Below are 15,188 nucleotides of genomic sequence, written 5' to 3' on the forward strand. Positions count from 1 at the left end.
AGGATTCATGTGAATTTTATACTACCTTGCATATGATACATATTGTGGTGATTGAAAATGTTTTTTTCAAGTAAGACTATGAACTTTCATAAACTGTTTTTGCTTTTCTGTGTCACAGATATGGAATGGCATTTGAAACTTAAAGCTTATGGTGATGAGTTTAATTTAAATGAGCTGCTGTTTGAAATAGATAACACTTTCATTTTAGTAAATTAATGGTGTGGCAAAAGGAAACTCAAAGATGCTTCTACCTGTAATAAAAAAATGATGCTGTCTAGAATTCTAATATTTCACCATGTGATTACATTACTTAATCTTATTAATTTTATACATGAAACATAGCAAAATGTTTTCTCTATGCATTAACATAAATGCAGTTTCAGGCTTTATCGAAATCTTTGTACAAAAATCCCAAATAGCTCTGGAGTCATATTGATACATTATAATAAAATTGCAACTGTTACAGTAAAAGGGTAGAAGTAAAGCAAGGTTTGTGGGAAAGGTTGTGGGTTTGGGTTGAGAGAGTCAAAGAGCCTGCAGCTCCAGGAACACTGGGGCTGGAAAAGGCATGTCAAGGTAGTCCCAGCAAGGCCCCAGTCTTGATACTTCTACATCTTTCTGATCTGGAAAACCCACAGTATTAGTAAATGAATGTATAAAAAGCAGAATAAACAATTCCATTTTGCCAAACTCAGAGCATCCTTTATACTCAGCGGTGTCCAATTTCTCCAGCTCACCAGGCAGAATGACAACAAGCATAGTTTAGAAGATTTAACTGGGAATGTAAGGTTATCAAAATGTGCAGTACCTGCTATTGATAAGTATTTATGAGCCAGACACAACATAGGGAGTGTTTCAGAACGGGTATTTCAGAACTGGTAGTTTCTGGCAAATGCTGAATTACTTACCTATTACTTTCAACAGGACAGAAGTCAGACATACACTATTGTGGTGACAAGGACTTTAAAAAGATAATGCAATTCAAATTTTGAATTATAAACCATTTTCTTCTAATTGCTATTTAACTTCAGATAATTAAGTCTTATTGATGGTAATCTGCATTAATGTAGTTTCTCCCACTTACTCATGCCTGCAGAGCATGCCATGGGGAGTGTGGTGCTCTGAAATCTGATGGTAGTATTGTTCCATATCACTGCCACATGCTTGTGTCCATCAGAAACAAGCACCTTATTTTAACAAAAGAGATCTAATGTAATTAACCCTCCAAATATTCCTAGATTCTAGGGTCTGTATGTATTACCAATTCACTTCAGTAGCACATTTCTGAGGTGGATCTGCTAGTTATCTCTCCACCTGCGCTTTGCTTAATGGTATGGATTGCTCTGGGGTGCACAAGTGGAATTTCTTCTGGATACATCTGAAGTGGACACTGCTTTCTGGGATCTCACCTGCTGTGCTACAGTTACAGATGGGTGCTCAGGTCATCCCACACCACACTGCGAATTATGGGATCCTCAGTGTCACGCTGGGGCACTGCAGTAGCTGCTGATAAAGGCAGAAAACTTGAGTCCCTGCTGTCTCTTCTTTCAGAGAACTGTCCCGTGGGGGCAGAAGAGCAGTGGCCAGCTGGAGGATTGAAGTTATGCTGCTCCAGGGAACACAGATGCTTTTCACCAGCAGAGCATCTGTGCCTTATATTTGTTTAATTGCAGAAGTGGTTCTAACACCAAGCAACAGGCAAACTAAATATTTTATTTTAAATGGGTTTAGAGTTGCTATTTTTGACAGATTAAATAACAGAACCCTTCTTAATTAAAACAACTGAAATAAAAAGTGTTGGCATGTGTATATGAACATCTGCAGTAGGATTGTTTATAGTTATTGTACACTGTGCAACTGTACATTTGGCCAGTGTTGATTCTGAGATTAAAAATTATGTAGCGTATTTGACTCAATGGATGATCTTTCTTTCCTGAGGAATGGAAAGCATTTTTAAATATAAAGAGCAGTAAAATTTGTTGTTCCCTTTCTGTGTCTGTTTTCATAAAGTATTTTCGACTATTTGGGTACATTAATGAGAAACTGCCAAGGCAATCACCACCAGTGCAGGTGCATTGCACAGCAGAGTGAGGGATTGCAGCATATGGGGAGTGGTTCTGAGTCTGGGAAAGCCCAGGGCAGCACAGAGACCTGCCAGGAGCTGGCAGTGTGATGTGGGTGGGGACAGGAGTAATGGCAGACACTTTGCACCCACAAAGGACAGCCCTAAGGAGCGTGACTGACCAGTTTCTTTGGTCCTGTCTAATGTGTCCTATCCCAAATGAACATTTTATTAAGCAATACTTGGAATCCTTGTCAGCAATGTTTAATGATTTCCAAATGACCTTAGTGACAATTGTGTGTGAAATTACAATTAAAAGTTCTCAAAAATGCTATGTCATACAAATCTAATAGCTACTTTTGACTAAGCAGAGGTAGGTGTTTTTTCTGGAAAAGGTGTAGTCAAAGGGCAATATGCTGCTTTTTACCTCTTGAAAAAGACAAAATGAAAATGAGGAAAATAACTAAAGTTTGTCTTTTATCACTTCAGTTGGTCTTAACAGAACTCTTACTATCTGATCATCAAAGCTGTAGCATCATGAAAGATTTGGCAGAGGGTCATGTATGACAAGAAAATTCTAAATTTCTCTAAAAATGAGCAGCTCAACGTTGGGAAGGTAGTGTTGTGCAAAGAATTGTATTTAATGTTTGAATGAAAAACTTCATTTTCTTTATGTTACAGTTTGAGAAATGAGGTTTTCCATCACAGACCAGAATCTGTTTTTGATATACCTTGCCCTGCTGATTTAGACATGAAGAAACATGAGACTCAGATTGGAAACAGTTCTTGTTTCCAACATTAAATGTTTTGTGAACGTATATACATTTCTTAGCTTGTCTTTTATCTTTCCAGGGACAAATTCTGGTTTTTTCAGTTTTTCACTGAGTACAGAAAAATAACAGACTGATTCCTGAAGGTGTGGCTGTATGGAGTCAAAGATACTTTTGGTGTAGGTTTGGAGGGGATGTGCTGGGAATGGTTTTGTGGGACTGCAAGAGAATGAGCCATGGCCTCATGGACTCTGCTTAGGGAGTTCTGGTCTGGGAAACATGGAGGACATGCTAAACAGCAGAAGAGAGTTGCTCCAACCATCCAGGACATAAGATCACAGCAGTTCACTGTGTTTTCTCTCTACAGGGTTTAGGTTATGACCCTGTCTGCCATGAGGGAACCACCACCAGTGACTAAAACCTGCTCAGGCTTCTGATTCATGTGGTTTGCAGCCTCTCAATATGTATAATATGCTGGGTGATAGATTTAAAGTTGGTCGGTTTGGTCAAAGCTTATAGTGCAAGGAAGTGTTGTGGGAAGATGCACCTGTTTTGGACCTTGCCAAGTTTTTGAGAACCCGATTAATCTTCTTTTGACAAATGAGGGCTAGTACTATGGATTCAGTTTGGCATGAGTGATTTGGTTTGACAAGTTCAAGACCAAACTCAGTCCTGGCAATCAAAGATTATTATAGAGATTCAGTCTTAAAAATTGCCTGTTTATTGAGAGGTTTCTGGCTGAAAAATTCTTTTTTTTCAGCCTCCCCCCTCTTCACTCCCCCTAACCAACCCCCCCCCCAATTCAGTGTAACACTGGGGATTTTAAATCATCACTGGCAGTGATAAGCAGAGTAGTGAGTTTTGTGGACCTACCTAATAATTTTAACTATTCAGTGTGCTATTGGTCTGGACAGTGTTTATTTGCACTCTTAAGGAGTATGCAGTAGCTTGTAAAAATGTGTGTTATTGCAGCTGAATAGGTGCCCAGGGCACATAATCATTCAATACAGCAAACTAGAATTAGAAGTGAAATATAAAAGTGTATTTCCTTTGTGAATTAGAGACAGAAATTGCATTTCTTAATGCCTGGTACAGAGCAGAGTCAGTCCTCTCTTGCCCTTCACCTTGTAGCCTTTCCCCTTCTGTAATGAGGAGAGGTCGTGCCAGCAGTGGTGTGAATAGTTTGACAGTGTAGCTCTTTCTCAATAATGTGCACTGCAGAATAAAGGGCAAACTGCACTGGGCTAGATATTGCAGGGCAGCTCACATTGGTTTCTCCAATACAAGTTATGTCAAGTTAAATGAAATCCTTATATTTTTTTCTTAATCTCCAGGACACTGTACTTTCACAAGAAGTGAACTGAACTCTAACCCAAACAAGCTCAGTTTATAAAAACTCCAAAAGCATGTATTGGATATCTTGCTGTGCTCCAGTATCATAGGTCAAAAATACAACTGAGCGCTAATTATGCTTTCTAATGCAACCATTTCAAAAGTCTATTTCTACCCATTGGTCTCACATTTTCTTATTCTATTAGCAGCCCATTTTCTGCTCCCTCCCCTCCCTATTTGACATTTCAGAATGAATAACAAAGCAGTTTTCTAAGTGCATATGCATTTCCTCAAGGAAATCAGGGCTTGAGCACACACATCAGTCTTTGCATGCATGCCAACGAAGCATGAATAAAAATATGTCTGCCTTTGCCTGCCTACATGCCAAAGTCTGACCTTCCATGCTTTGAACTCTTGCTCCAAAATACAAATGCATAATTCAAGAGGACTGAGGCAGAATAGTCTTGAGCATAACTTCTGGGTATGTGCTTCCTATAGCAAAATACTCAGATTTGAATTATGGTTCTAAACTTCCTGTGCCCCAGGAGATGTGGTTCCACAGAAGGAGGTCAAGGAAAATCAGGGCGCCTAGCAGCTGGGGCAGTCTGCCTTGGCCAGAAGATAAGTGCTAAGGATTGTTTTCTTTCTGGAGAACTTTTCAGGTAAAGTAAGAATATTAACCATGAGAATTTCAGATATGAAGGTGAGATAAGTAGGAAAAAACACCTTTGTGTGTCTCAATATACAAGAGAGAAAATTGTCTTTCCAAAGTAAACTATTCTGGGTAATGTGCCAAAGTGGAGCTTGTAGAAAAGTCAGTCAGGTTCAGGTGCTGACAGGTACGATGGTAGCTAAGCAAATGTTTTTTTGGATAAGAAGGCTTGACTAATTACATCTAATGTGCCTCATTTGTTTTTTTTCTTTCCCAGATGCTCATAATTCTTTCGAGGGAAATTGTTAGGGTGTCAGCCATAGCATATAACTGAGTTCTATTAGTCAGCATTGCATATAACTGAGTTAATTTATTAAGAATAAAAATAAATGTTTGAAGGTAAAAGTGGTAGCAATCAAGTAATTTTGTATCTCATTACATTCTGAAGAAGTGCAGCCCATCATGTCACAGAAAAATGACGTTTATGGAGTCCAAATGTATATACTACTGCCTATGTGCATATTTGTTTTCCCTTCCACATAGACACAGAAAAGGCTGCTGTATAAAATGAAATGCATGTCAACTGGTAGCCTGTGACCACTGGTGTACAGATTCTTTTTCTCCTCTGCTGAGTATTTGTCTTGTTTGGATGTGTCATGGGAAATATTCTTCACTTTATTTTACAACCCTCAGTAGCTGAAGAAAATCAGATATTATTGCTGTAGAAAAAAAAATCCACCCTGCCACAATTACTTAGCCATGAGCATGCATTCAGATTTGGATATGCCCCTATTATAGCACAGATTTACTGACAGCTATGGCTACTGGGAGAAGCCTTGCTCACCCTTAAATTACCAGCTAAATTTTCCAGCTTCCATGGAACCAGAAATTTAATCAGTCACTGCTGCCAACTCTGTAAGATATCATCAAAGTGCTGCTGGAAATGATGCAGAGGTATTTTGCAGGGATAGCTTAGAAAGATATTTTCTTAAATACTGTGTTCCAGAATTGTATGAATTAGTTAAATATATCTTCTGGAATTCTTGTAGCATTTATATGGAAGCTTTAATACTTTTGTGATTCACTCTTCATTGACTTCTCAGAAAAGTCATAAAATTGTTGAAAACTTCTACAAAGGACATCTTAGAAAACACAAAGCAAAATATTTCTAGAATTTACTAAAAATTTACTAGAATTTACTAAAATTACTAGAATTTACTAAAAATTAATTTAGTGCATTAATTTTTTTACATGCAGATATGTTTCTGTATAAAACTGCCCTGTTAGTGCCTTATAGTTCCTACATCTTAGAAAAAATTTCCAAAGATTCTAATGTCTTGGTGCCTTAGACAATGTTCTCTGAATTAGTTGATTTGAATTTGGCCTAGATCATGCAAGCCTTGATACACTTTACTTCTCTCTTATTTTACTTAATTGGTTTCAACTTCACTGAAAAATATGGAATGAAGAACCAGAGTGATATACCCCAGTCTAATTTTGGAGCATGCTTAATACTAGCTACTAAATTTCCTTTCACTAAGGATGTAGCTGACTGGTCTCTTTTTTAAATTAAAAGATTTGTTTGTGCACTTAATTTTCTTCTGTCTGTTTTCATCAGTGGAAAAGTACTGGTAAAATACTAGTTGACCATTAGAAGACAGATAAAATAGAATGATGCATCTTCATTACTATCATATTCTCTCTGAACTATTTTTTCTTCTTCCTTCCAGGACTGTTCTGTTTACTCTGACCTCTGTAGTTGTGCTTGTCATCACTACTGACTGGATCAGCTGGGACAAGCTGAATCGTGGATTTCTGCCAAGTGATGAGGTCTCAAGAGCCTTCTTGGCTTCTTTCATCTTGGTGTTTGACCTTCTCATTGTCATGCAGGTACACTCTCCTAATGTTCCATTCAGGCAGCTGAGGCCGCCTAGTCATTCTATTTCCTCTAGAGCAAATGGTGTTTAGCTAAGGCTACAAAAAGGTAAATAGATGTCTAGTTTGCAATCACTATTAGCAGGCGCATTTTATAACGTCATTCTCAGTGATTTTTCAAAAAAGGACACTGGGCTTTTATTGTGAAAGTATTGCTGATTTCTCTTCTTAGAGTACTTGATAAGAACTGCATGACTTTCTGAATTAGATAGTGTTTTCTGCAAATATTACATCAGGAAAAGAAACAGAAACTGCTTGTTTTGCAAATTCAAATATTCTCTTAAGAAGAGGAGAGGAAATTCAGAAAAACAAGAAAGAAATACTTCCATATTTCAAGCATTTATGGTATTAGGTGTACACACACTGATATACTTTAATAGATGAAAATTAGTATTTCCTATTAAGATTCAGCTTTCCAATTTTATATGAAAATTTTGTTACTTGATGACAGGTCCTTGTAGTGTAATGACTTCTGCCTAAAAGGTTAACTGGGGAGATGATTCATTGCAATCAGCCTGATTTCTGCTCCTTTGAATCTAGCTGTTAAGAAAGGAATCTGGGTCACAAGTATGTGGCCAAAAACCTCCTTCGTATGATGCTGTGCTCTCCCCCTTGCATTTGTCCTTGGTGTAAGCCTTGTGTGAATAATTTAACCAAAGCTCTGTGAAAAATTAGGTCATTTGGGCTGAGGCAAGGAAGAGAAGCATTGAAGGCCCATGACTTTTGCTCTTAGTCCTACACGTTACACTGTTGAACTGAAGGTGAACAAAGAATTTGAGAAGAGCCAGTGGGTCCTTCCTCTCCAATAAATTACTACCTCTGCTAGCAGAGACCGTTTCTGAGACACTTGGTTCTCTTTAAAGAGCTTTCTACTACTTGAGTAATTATCATAGAGGTGACACTAGTGGCACTCAGATTTTATCACTGCTGTACTTTAGAGCTGTATAGAGTCCTATAGTTCAGTTTTGTTATCCAGTGTCCACCACTGTTCAGTGCTCACTGTCGTTCGTGATTAGAACTAGGAGAATAAGAAACACTGGTTTTCTTGTAAGATTTCTGGTGCTTTGTTTTCTCTCCCTTTGAATTTTACATTTTGTTTGATGTTTCAAAAAGATTCAAGAGAATGTATAATAAATGATTGTACTTTACAGAGCTGTAATGAAAGTGTGAATGAAAATACAGGATGTATCAAGCTGTACTGAATTTGATATTGTATTTGGGGTAGAAAAACAGAGCTGTCATCAGACAAATAATTATTAAACCATCCTTTTGACTTTGAAAAATGAAATTCCAGTATTTTGACCTTGGAGTTGCTGAATATAGAGAAGAATCTTATGTGAAACAGCTTATCCTGAGTACTCTTTCATATTTTTATACCACAAAGCTAGAGGCTCTTTTTAATTGCATTTCTAAGTGATATTTGCATGATGGGGCTATTTGTTTACTCAAAGTTATTTATTTGGAATGTGAAAATGTGTTGGCATGTTTTATTTACAGTGTAGTTCTAGCACTGCTACTGCAATAGTCTCATGTTGAGAGAGCAAAGTATTAAATCACACAGAATTACAGAATGGGCAAGGTTGGAAGGAAACATAGTGGATCACCTGGTCCAACCTCCCTGCTCAGTCAGAGTCATCCTGGAGCACATTGCACATGATTGCATCCAGACAGTTCTTGAATATCCCCAGTGAGGGAGTCTCCACAACTTCTCTGGGCAATCTGTTCCAGTGCTTGGTCACCTGCACAGTAAAGTTCTTCCTTATATTCAGGTGGAACATCCTGTGCATCAGTTTCTGCCCATTGCCTCTTGTCCCATTGCTTGGAATCATCAAGAAGAGCCTGGCTCCCTCGTTTTGAGAGCTTCCCTTCAAATACTGAGAGACATTGATAAGGTCCCCTCTCAGTCATCTCTTCTCCAGGCTGAACAGGCCCCTCTGTCAGCCTGTCCTTGTAAGAGAGATGCTCCAGTTCCCTAATCATCTTTTCTGCCCTCCACCCTAGTTCTTTATATTTCCGGGGACAAAAGAAAAAGCAAAATTCCCACAAACCAACCAGTTAATTTACCTACTTTGTAATGTTAATTATGTTTTGTAGATGTCATTGTTAAATAGTAACACAAAAATGTTAGCACTCAAAATATTAGATTAAAATCTAGTGGGATGTTTGAATACATTAAAAAACACAGCACCCAATAGCAAGTGCAGAGAAGAAGGTGATGTAATTTGCTTGAACAGTTAAAGATTGAGTAGAAGTATGGTCTTGTCCACACAAAGTGTATGAGGACTTGATTTTTAGAGTTTGGGGTTTTGGTTTGGTTTGGTTTTTTCAGAAAATCTATTTAAGTCTGGAAATGTCATTTGATGTAACTTTTAACTGGATTTGCACTCAGTCATTTGATAGAATTAATTTACACATATAAAAACAAGAGAAGAATCCTGATTTACACTTTAAACAGAATTCACAGGTATAGGAGTTTTCCCTTGAAACAGATAAGCAAGAAATTATTTTGTGTTCACGAACAAAACAGAATATACAAAATAATTTGTCATTCCTGTCTCAGTAGACTGTCTCAGTTCTACATTTGATTCAAGAGTGGTATATAATTTTTTTTGTTTCCTAACAAGCAACAGTGGTAAGCATTGATGTATAGCTTGTTCCTGAGGAAGTTGCCAAAATTTGAATTAAAACGTCCTTCTAAAAACCTCCCATTTAGCACAAAAACTTCAGAAGAAGTAAGCATGTGAATGTCAAGGTACTTTCCTTTGCTGGGTTTTGTAGCTTTTGAAAACAATTTAATAAAACACAAGTCCAAACCCATAAGAAACATTCATGTTAGTTAAGTTAGCATATAGCTTTTGCAGATCTCTGACATTCAGAATTCCTTCTATGGGTTTTTATTCATGCAGTACTTGCCCTTTCAAATGTGAACTTAGCAATAAGGGCAGATGACCAGTGACAGCATTTTCAGATGAGTCAGGATAGATGGGAATTCAACTTTAATAAAACTGATGACAGATTCAGCTCCATTACTGCTGCCTGCAGCCATTGCCATATGGCAAGATTTTACAGGGAGGAGCCATATACCCTGGACTACTTTTGTCAGAATTAAGTGGAGTGTTTCATTCCACTCAGAGTATGTTGCTCTTCACTAGCAGAATTTAGACATGCCTGTCAAACAGCATTACAGAAATGGATAACCATTCTGAAGACACACTTGTACTCAGCTAATTGTGCAATGTTTGCTGAAGAATCCTGCTGTGAGGGCTGGTTCTGTTGTAGTGTATCTCCCTGTGGCTTGCAGATCTCTGAAGGAGATGGGACGAGTTCAAGTGGGGTAACTTTGGGAGAAACCTTTCTACAGCAAGGAATAGATTTTCCTTCCTGCAAAGTCTCTCACACAGTAAAGACTTTCCCCTCTTTTGTCCTTTCTGCATCCTCATCTGTCTATGGATTGTGGAAGTGCTCCTTATCAGTACTGACGTAATACATTCAAAAATAATCCTGAAAATAAGAGTGAATTAAAGGACTAGAAAGGAACAGTCTTGATCTACAGCTTCACTTTATTTGTACTTACTATGAAATTCAAGTTACATACCTGCATATATTCCTAAATACCATTTAGCCATCAAAATGATAATGTTTCTCATGCCATTATTGTCACCACGGCGTTTCTTTGTAGTGGGTCAGACGTGGGTCTTTCTTGACTATCCTAGATTTGTTTCTTTTCTTGAATCTGCCACTACAGCTGCTAGTCATAGATTTATAGCTGCATGGAATTTCTCAGTCCCAAAGTGCTCCGTTTTTTTTCTCTAAGAGTCACTGCTTTGAGTGATATCAAGTCTCCCTCCTTTCAATTTTGAACACAGAACAGTAGCTCTCCGGATCTCCACTTTCATCCATCAGACATCTGTTTTCTCTTAACTTTCCTGTGTCTTCTCTCTGTGACTGGTAACGAGGCAGTGAGTTATTTTCTGGCTGTGTACTAAGAGGGACAAATTAGTGTGGTCCCAGAAACAGCCAGCTCAGGAACAAGCAAGGAGAAATGGGGTGTCCTACAGAGCGAAATGTCCCTGTGCATCTCCTGGCAGGGAAGTGAGACTATGAGTTACCAGGACATGGACCCTCACAAATCCTTCACTTTGTTGTTTTCTGAGGACATGGCAAAGAGAATGTAAATGTACTGTACTTACAGGTCAGAGAATGAAATAATCCATTGATAATCCAATGCTTTTATTTTAAAGGAAAATACTTTCGAGTTTGATGAAAGTGTTTATGTGAAAGGGTGATGAGGTGCAGAAAGTACAGTGTTGATATGTAATTAAAACCCAGAAGTTTCTGCTGAATTATTTTCAAGATCCAGTAGGATGTATAAATTCCCTCTAAAAATCCTTGGAACATTCCTTTGCCCCCTTGCCAGAACCCACTATTATACAGCACAGATTATTTCTTCAAGTCTTTCAGTTACTTTGGGACTAAGAAAATTATGAGCAAAATAGTTTTCTGCTTAGAAAAGGTGGGTGTATCTTGTCCCTTATTGTGCATTATATACCTTACCATTTTAATGAGCTGTCTGGTTTTTCCTGCAGTGTTATCATTCTGTGCTTGTCTAGTTTGATAACTGGCACCATCATTTTATGCTGTGGATTTTATTAAACAAGACATGTGAAGTACATTATTTTTAAGTACATTTCATTCTTTATGCTGATTGCAGATGGTTAAATCTTGCTTGGATGCATTATATTTATCTCAGGCATTATGAATTCAACTCCAATGTTTTCTTCAGCTGCTGTAACTTGGTGCATTTGTGCTGACCTGAATCCTCTTGTGCCAATTTATACTGGATGAGGGCTGAGCCCTTTTTTTAGCTCTGTCACTTAGTTCCTCATTTGCAGAAAAGGAAAAACTGTAGTTCTTTTCTTTCACTAGTTGTGTGATTGTCTGCTTAAGCCCCCAAGGTGCTTAGTGAAGGAGGCTGCCTGACTTGGTACAACTTCCAGTGTAATCAGGCACCAGTCCCAGCTGGAGCCTCTTGGCTCTGAGATGACTACACACAAAATGAATTAGTTGGAAAAGCTTCTCATTTGTCACAGTCGTTCCCTTTTACCCTGACAATGGGTGCATGCCATGTGTGTGACACTGAGGCCCTTCTTTGGCAGTGCAGGTATTTGCCTGAAATAACAAAGCAGTTCTCCAAAAGTAGGCCCAGAATTTTCATATACTGCCCCTGGAAACAAATATATCCAGCCCAAATGCACAATAAGCCATGCAATTATTGGAACAAGAAAATCTGGAAATTGTTTGCAAGTCTTTCACAGGACTGTTTTCATCTTTAATAGCAGGGAGAGCCTTTTCACAGATTCCGCTGTAATCAGTGTCTGATAGGCTTTGTTATTGCAGCATGTGTGTCTGAGAAATGTTCCATTGCTTAAGAGTATATAAGAGTGATTTATGTTGATATAACAGTAATGGTGACATTCAGATAATTTCAACTGTCCCCAGCAATGCTCTGGAATGTGTTATTTAACTGTAGAAATCTGCATTGTTATAAGCGTTACATGGCTATTTATCTGAAAATGAAAAATCTGAGATGAGACTGAACAGGTTCAGCTGCTTTCTAAGTGATAGAATTGTTTGCAATCTTTAAATGCAAGCAGTGAATTAAAAAGAGAAAGGTAAACCTCAGCTTGCCATCATTAGACAGAGCACTGCCTTGCAACAAGTTTTATGCCTGTCCATACCTTACATTTAGCTACATGGCATACTGAATATACAAGACTTAGGGACAGGTTGTGCAAGGCATACAGATCCACCTATCAACAATACTGAGTTCAAGTAAGAGGAGGGAGCAAGACTGGCTCAGTTGCTCTTAATCAAACCTTAGAGAGGAAAAGAAACAAGAATATGCTTGATGCAGTCTAGCTGCAGGATTTCTGCAAAGCTGATTGAATGGCATATTTTTACACTTCCTTGAAAATTTTGAAGCCTGTAATATGAAACATTAACAAAAAGATGGAATTACTTTTATTGCCTTTGACTTTTTCTAACATGCCATAAAGCTGGTGATTTTATTTGTGTAACAAAACAGACATATAGAATCACTGAGTGTCTTGAGATATCAAATACATTAGATATTTTTGCATCTCTTAGAATCTAGACTTTATTGAGCCCCATCAATAAGTAATTTGTTTTCATATGCATAGAGGAGGGGAGGTATTCCCTAGTGCTTTTAGTGATTTGAAATTATAGCTGCAATGGTTTCTGAATTTCAACTATCATTTAATTACTCAGCTGTTCTGTGTTTGGCATCATGTCCCTGTGGGTCATTGGTGCTGTGTAAGTGAGGCCTGCAGTCAACCAGGTTTCTGGTTTCCTACAGGTCAGAAGCTAAAAAGTTTCCCTCTCCTGGAATCTGACAACGTTTGCCTCTCTGTCCTGTCATGCCTATTAAGGAAAGGAGATTCCCCAAAGTAACACCAGATCTGGCAGATAGATTGGGAACCAGCACTGCATAACACAGTGTGAATCTGTGTTTCCCACCGGAGCAGCAAAGCAACTAAATCAACATGGCTATGGAATCTCCCTAAGGGTCTCAGTAGTGTGCTGCAGCTAACTTTGGACCATACTATGCCTCGGCTGGTCCCCAAATTATTAACCTCTTCTTTATCTCCTCCTAGTACCCAGATAGTGTTTGCAATATAATTTTTCATAAGGATTCCTTAGAGCCCTGCATGAGCCAATGGGTGCTGCAGGTGGATCAACACGTTGTCTCTATTGTTGAAATGGTACCAAGAGAGACAAAGGTGGTGTTAATCAAACTGGGAAAGAGCTGTAGTTTTCACCTCACTCTCCCCAGCACTTGTTTGGTTGCTGCAGTAGCCAGTAATGCTGAACATGTCTTGATACCTCTAATGCCAGAATGGCACAGCATCAGGTAGTGTTTGATGGTACCATGTGCCTTCATCTCCCACTTCATTAGCAGAGATGGCAGCTACAGGGCATGGAGGGGACTATCCATTAGCAACCAATGCAGTGTGGAGCTGTCAGAGCCTCTGAAACCAGTCACAGCAGGCATGGAATGCATTCCTCCCTGGATGAAAATAGATGAATTAAAGAGCTGCTTTCAGGACTGGCTCTGGGGAAAGCAGTATGTGTCCTAAGGCAGCCTGATGCTGGGAGTTGTTTGAAGCACTTATGAGGGCTGTAAGGGAGATATAAGCCCAGGCCCAGCAGTCATGGCTGCAGCTCCAAGCCTGGCCACCTACAGCATAAAGCAGACATTTGCAAGCAGTTCTCTGTCTGCATAAAGATCATGGTGGTAGCAAGATGGTCCTGCTGTGCAGGGTAGCTTGGCAGCAGAGAGAAAGACTTGAAACTGGCTTAATCCCCTGGAACAGTCTCACTCCATCCAACAGCACTGTATGGTGCACCAGAGGCACAGAGGGAGGCACAGACCAAAGGCAGTTGCTGGTGGTGGTACCTCACTCCCAGGGAAATACTCATATGGTTTCAGTGACCCAGCCCTGGCAGGGCTGCTTTTCTGCTGTGGCCAGCCAAATTTGGCTGTCACCTTCAAGAAGCTTTTACTCTGTCCTGGCCAGCTCTGTTTCCATCTGTTTTTCAACAACCCTAGAAGGTTCTGGAGCACTGCACTTCTCAGTTCATTCATGGCTTACACCCCTGCCAGCATTAATTTAGTGATACAGTAAGTCAGAAGACTGCACTGTAGTTGTTCTGGCTCGTGCTGGTCATTTTGGGTTGTGATTTTATTTCATCTTTCAGAGAGACATTGAAGCACTTCCTTTCATATAAACCCAGCTTTGATTTCACTCTACATCAGTTCTCACTGAGCTTTGCTATGATGTTGTTTCCTGCATCACCTACCACACAAGGAATTAAATGATGGAAATTTGTGCCTAGGTAATCCGTTCTGTCGCCTGTAGATGAAAATGAGAAAACAGTGTACATCACTTTCTAATGTATCTCACTATGGATTTAAGGATATAATCCTATAATCCTTCTTGGATGGCTCTTTAGTTTCTCTCACGTGGTTTTTGGGCTTGTCTGTATACAATGTGCAGCGCACATTGGATCTATAATGAAATTTCATTCCACTTCAGAACTGTGTGCTCAAAGTCGAGGAACAAATAATTCTCAATAGCAGCACTGATCCCATGTATAGCACACAATCTGTTTAGGAGTAGGTGGCAGAAAAGAAGTGATTAAGTGATCTGCTTTATCAGACAGCTAGAGTTAGAGGAAACCAAAAGGATTGTTGTTCCATGTCAGGAATGTGAGTGTACTCTTTTATGGTCTTGATTTGGCCTGTTTTTTGCAGACTGTGTGTTGGAGAAAGCTGCCCAGACTGTGCAGGGTGACATTTCTGGAGGCAGCTGCCCCAGCCACCTGCAACTGCCACCTCCTAGGCAAGAACTGCAGT

At 39.1% G+C, this 15,188-nt stretch overlaps 1 protein-coding gene across 4 annotated transcripts in view; it reads left to right on the plus strand.

Moving 5' to 3' along the window:
• TMEM117 (transmembrane protein 117) overlaps window positions 1–15,188 on the plus strand; it is a 196,013-nt gene that overhangs the window by 153,654 nt on the left and 27,171 nt on the right. For all 4 annotated transcript variants that reach the window (XM_085043582.1, XM_085043592.1, XM_085043601.1 and 1 more), the window contains one exon: window positions 6,547–6,706. In XM_085043582.1, coding sequence (XP_084899708.1) covers window positions 6,547–6,706 — 160 coding nt within the window. The remainder of the gene's footprint in view (window positions 1–6,546; window positions 6,707–15,188) is intronic.

This window comes from Lichenostomus cassidix, chromosome 1Aa (assembly GCF_008360975.1).
Source record: "Lichenostomus cassidix isolate B80296 chromosome 1Aa, HeHo_3.0, whole genome shotgun sequence".
Classification (NCBI taxonomy): domain Eukaryota; kingdom Metazoa; phylum Chordata; class Aves; order Passeriformes; family Meliphagidae; genus Lichenostomus; species Lichenostomus cassidix.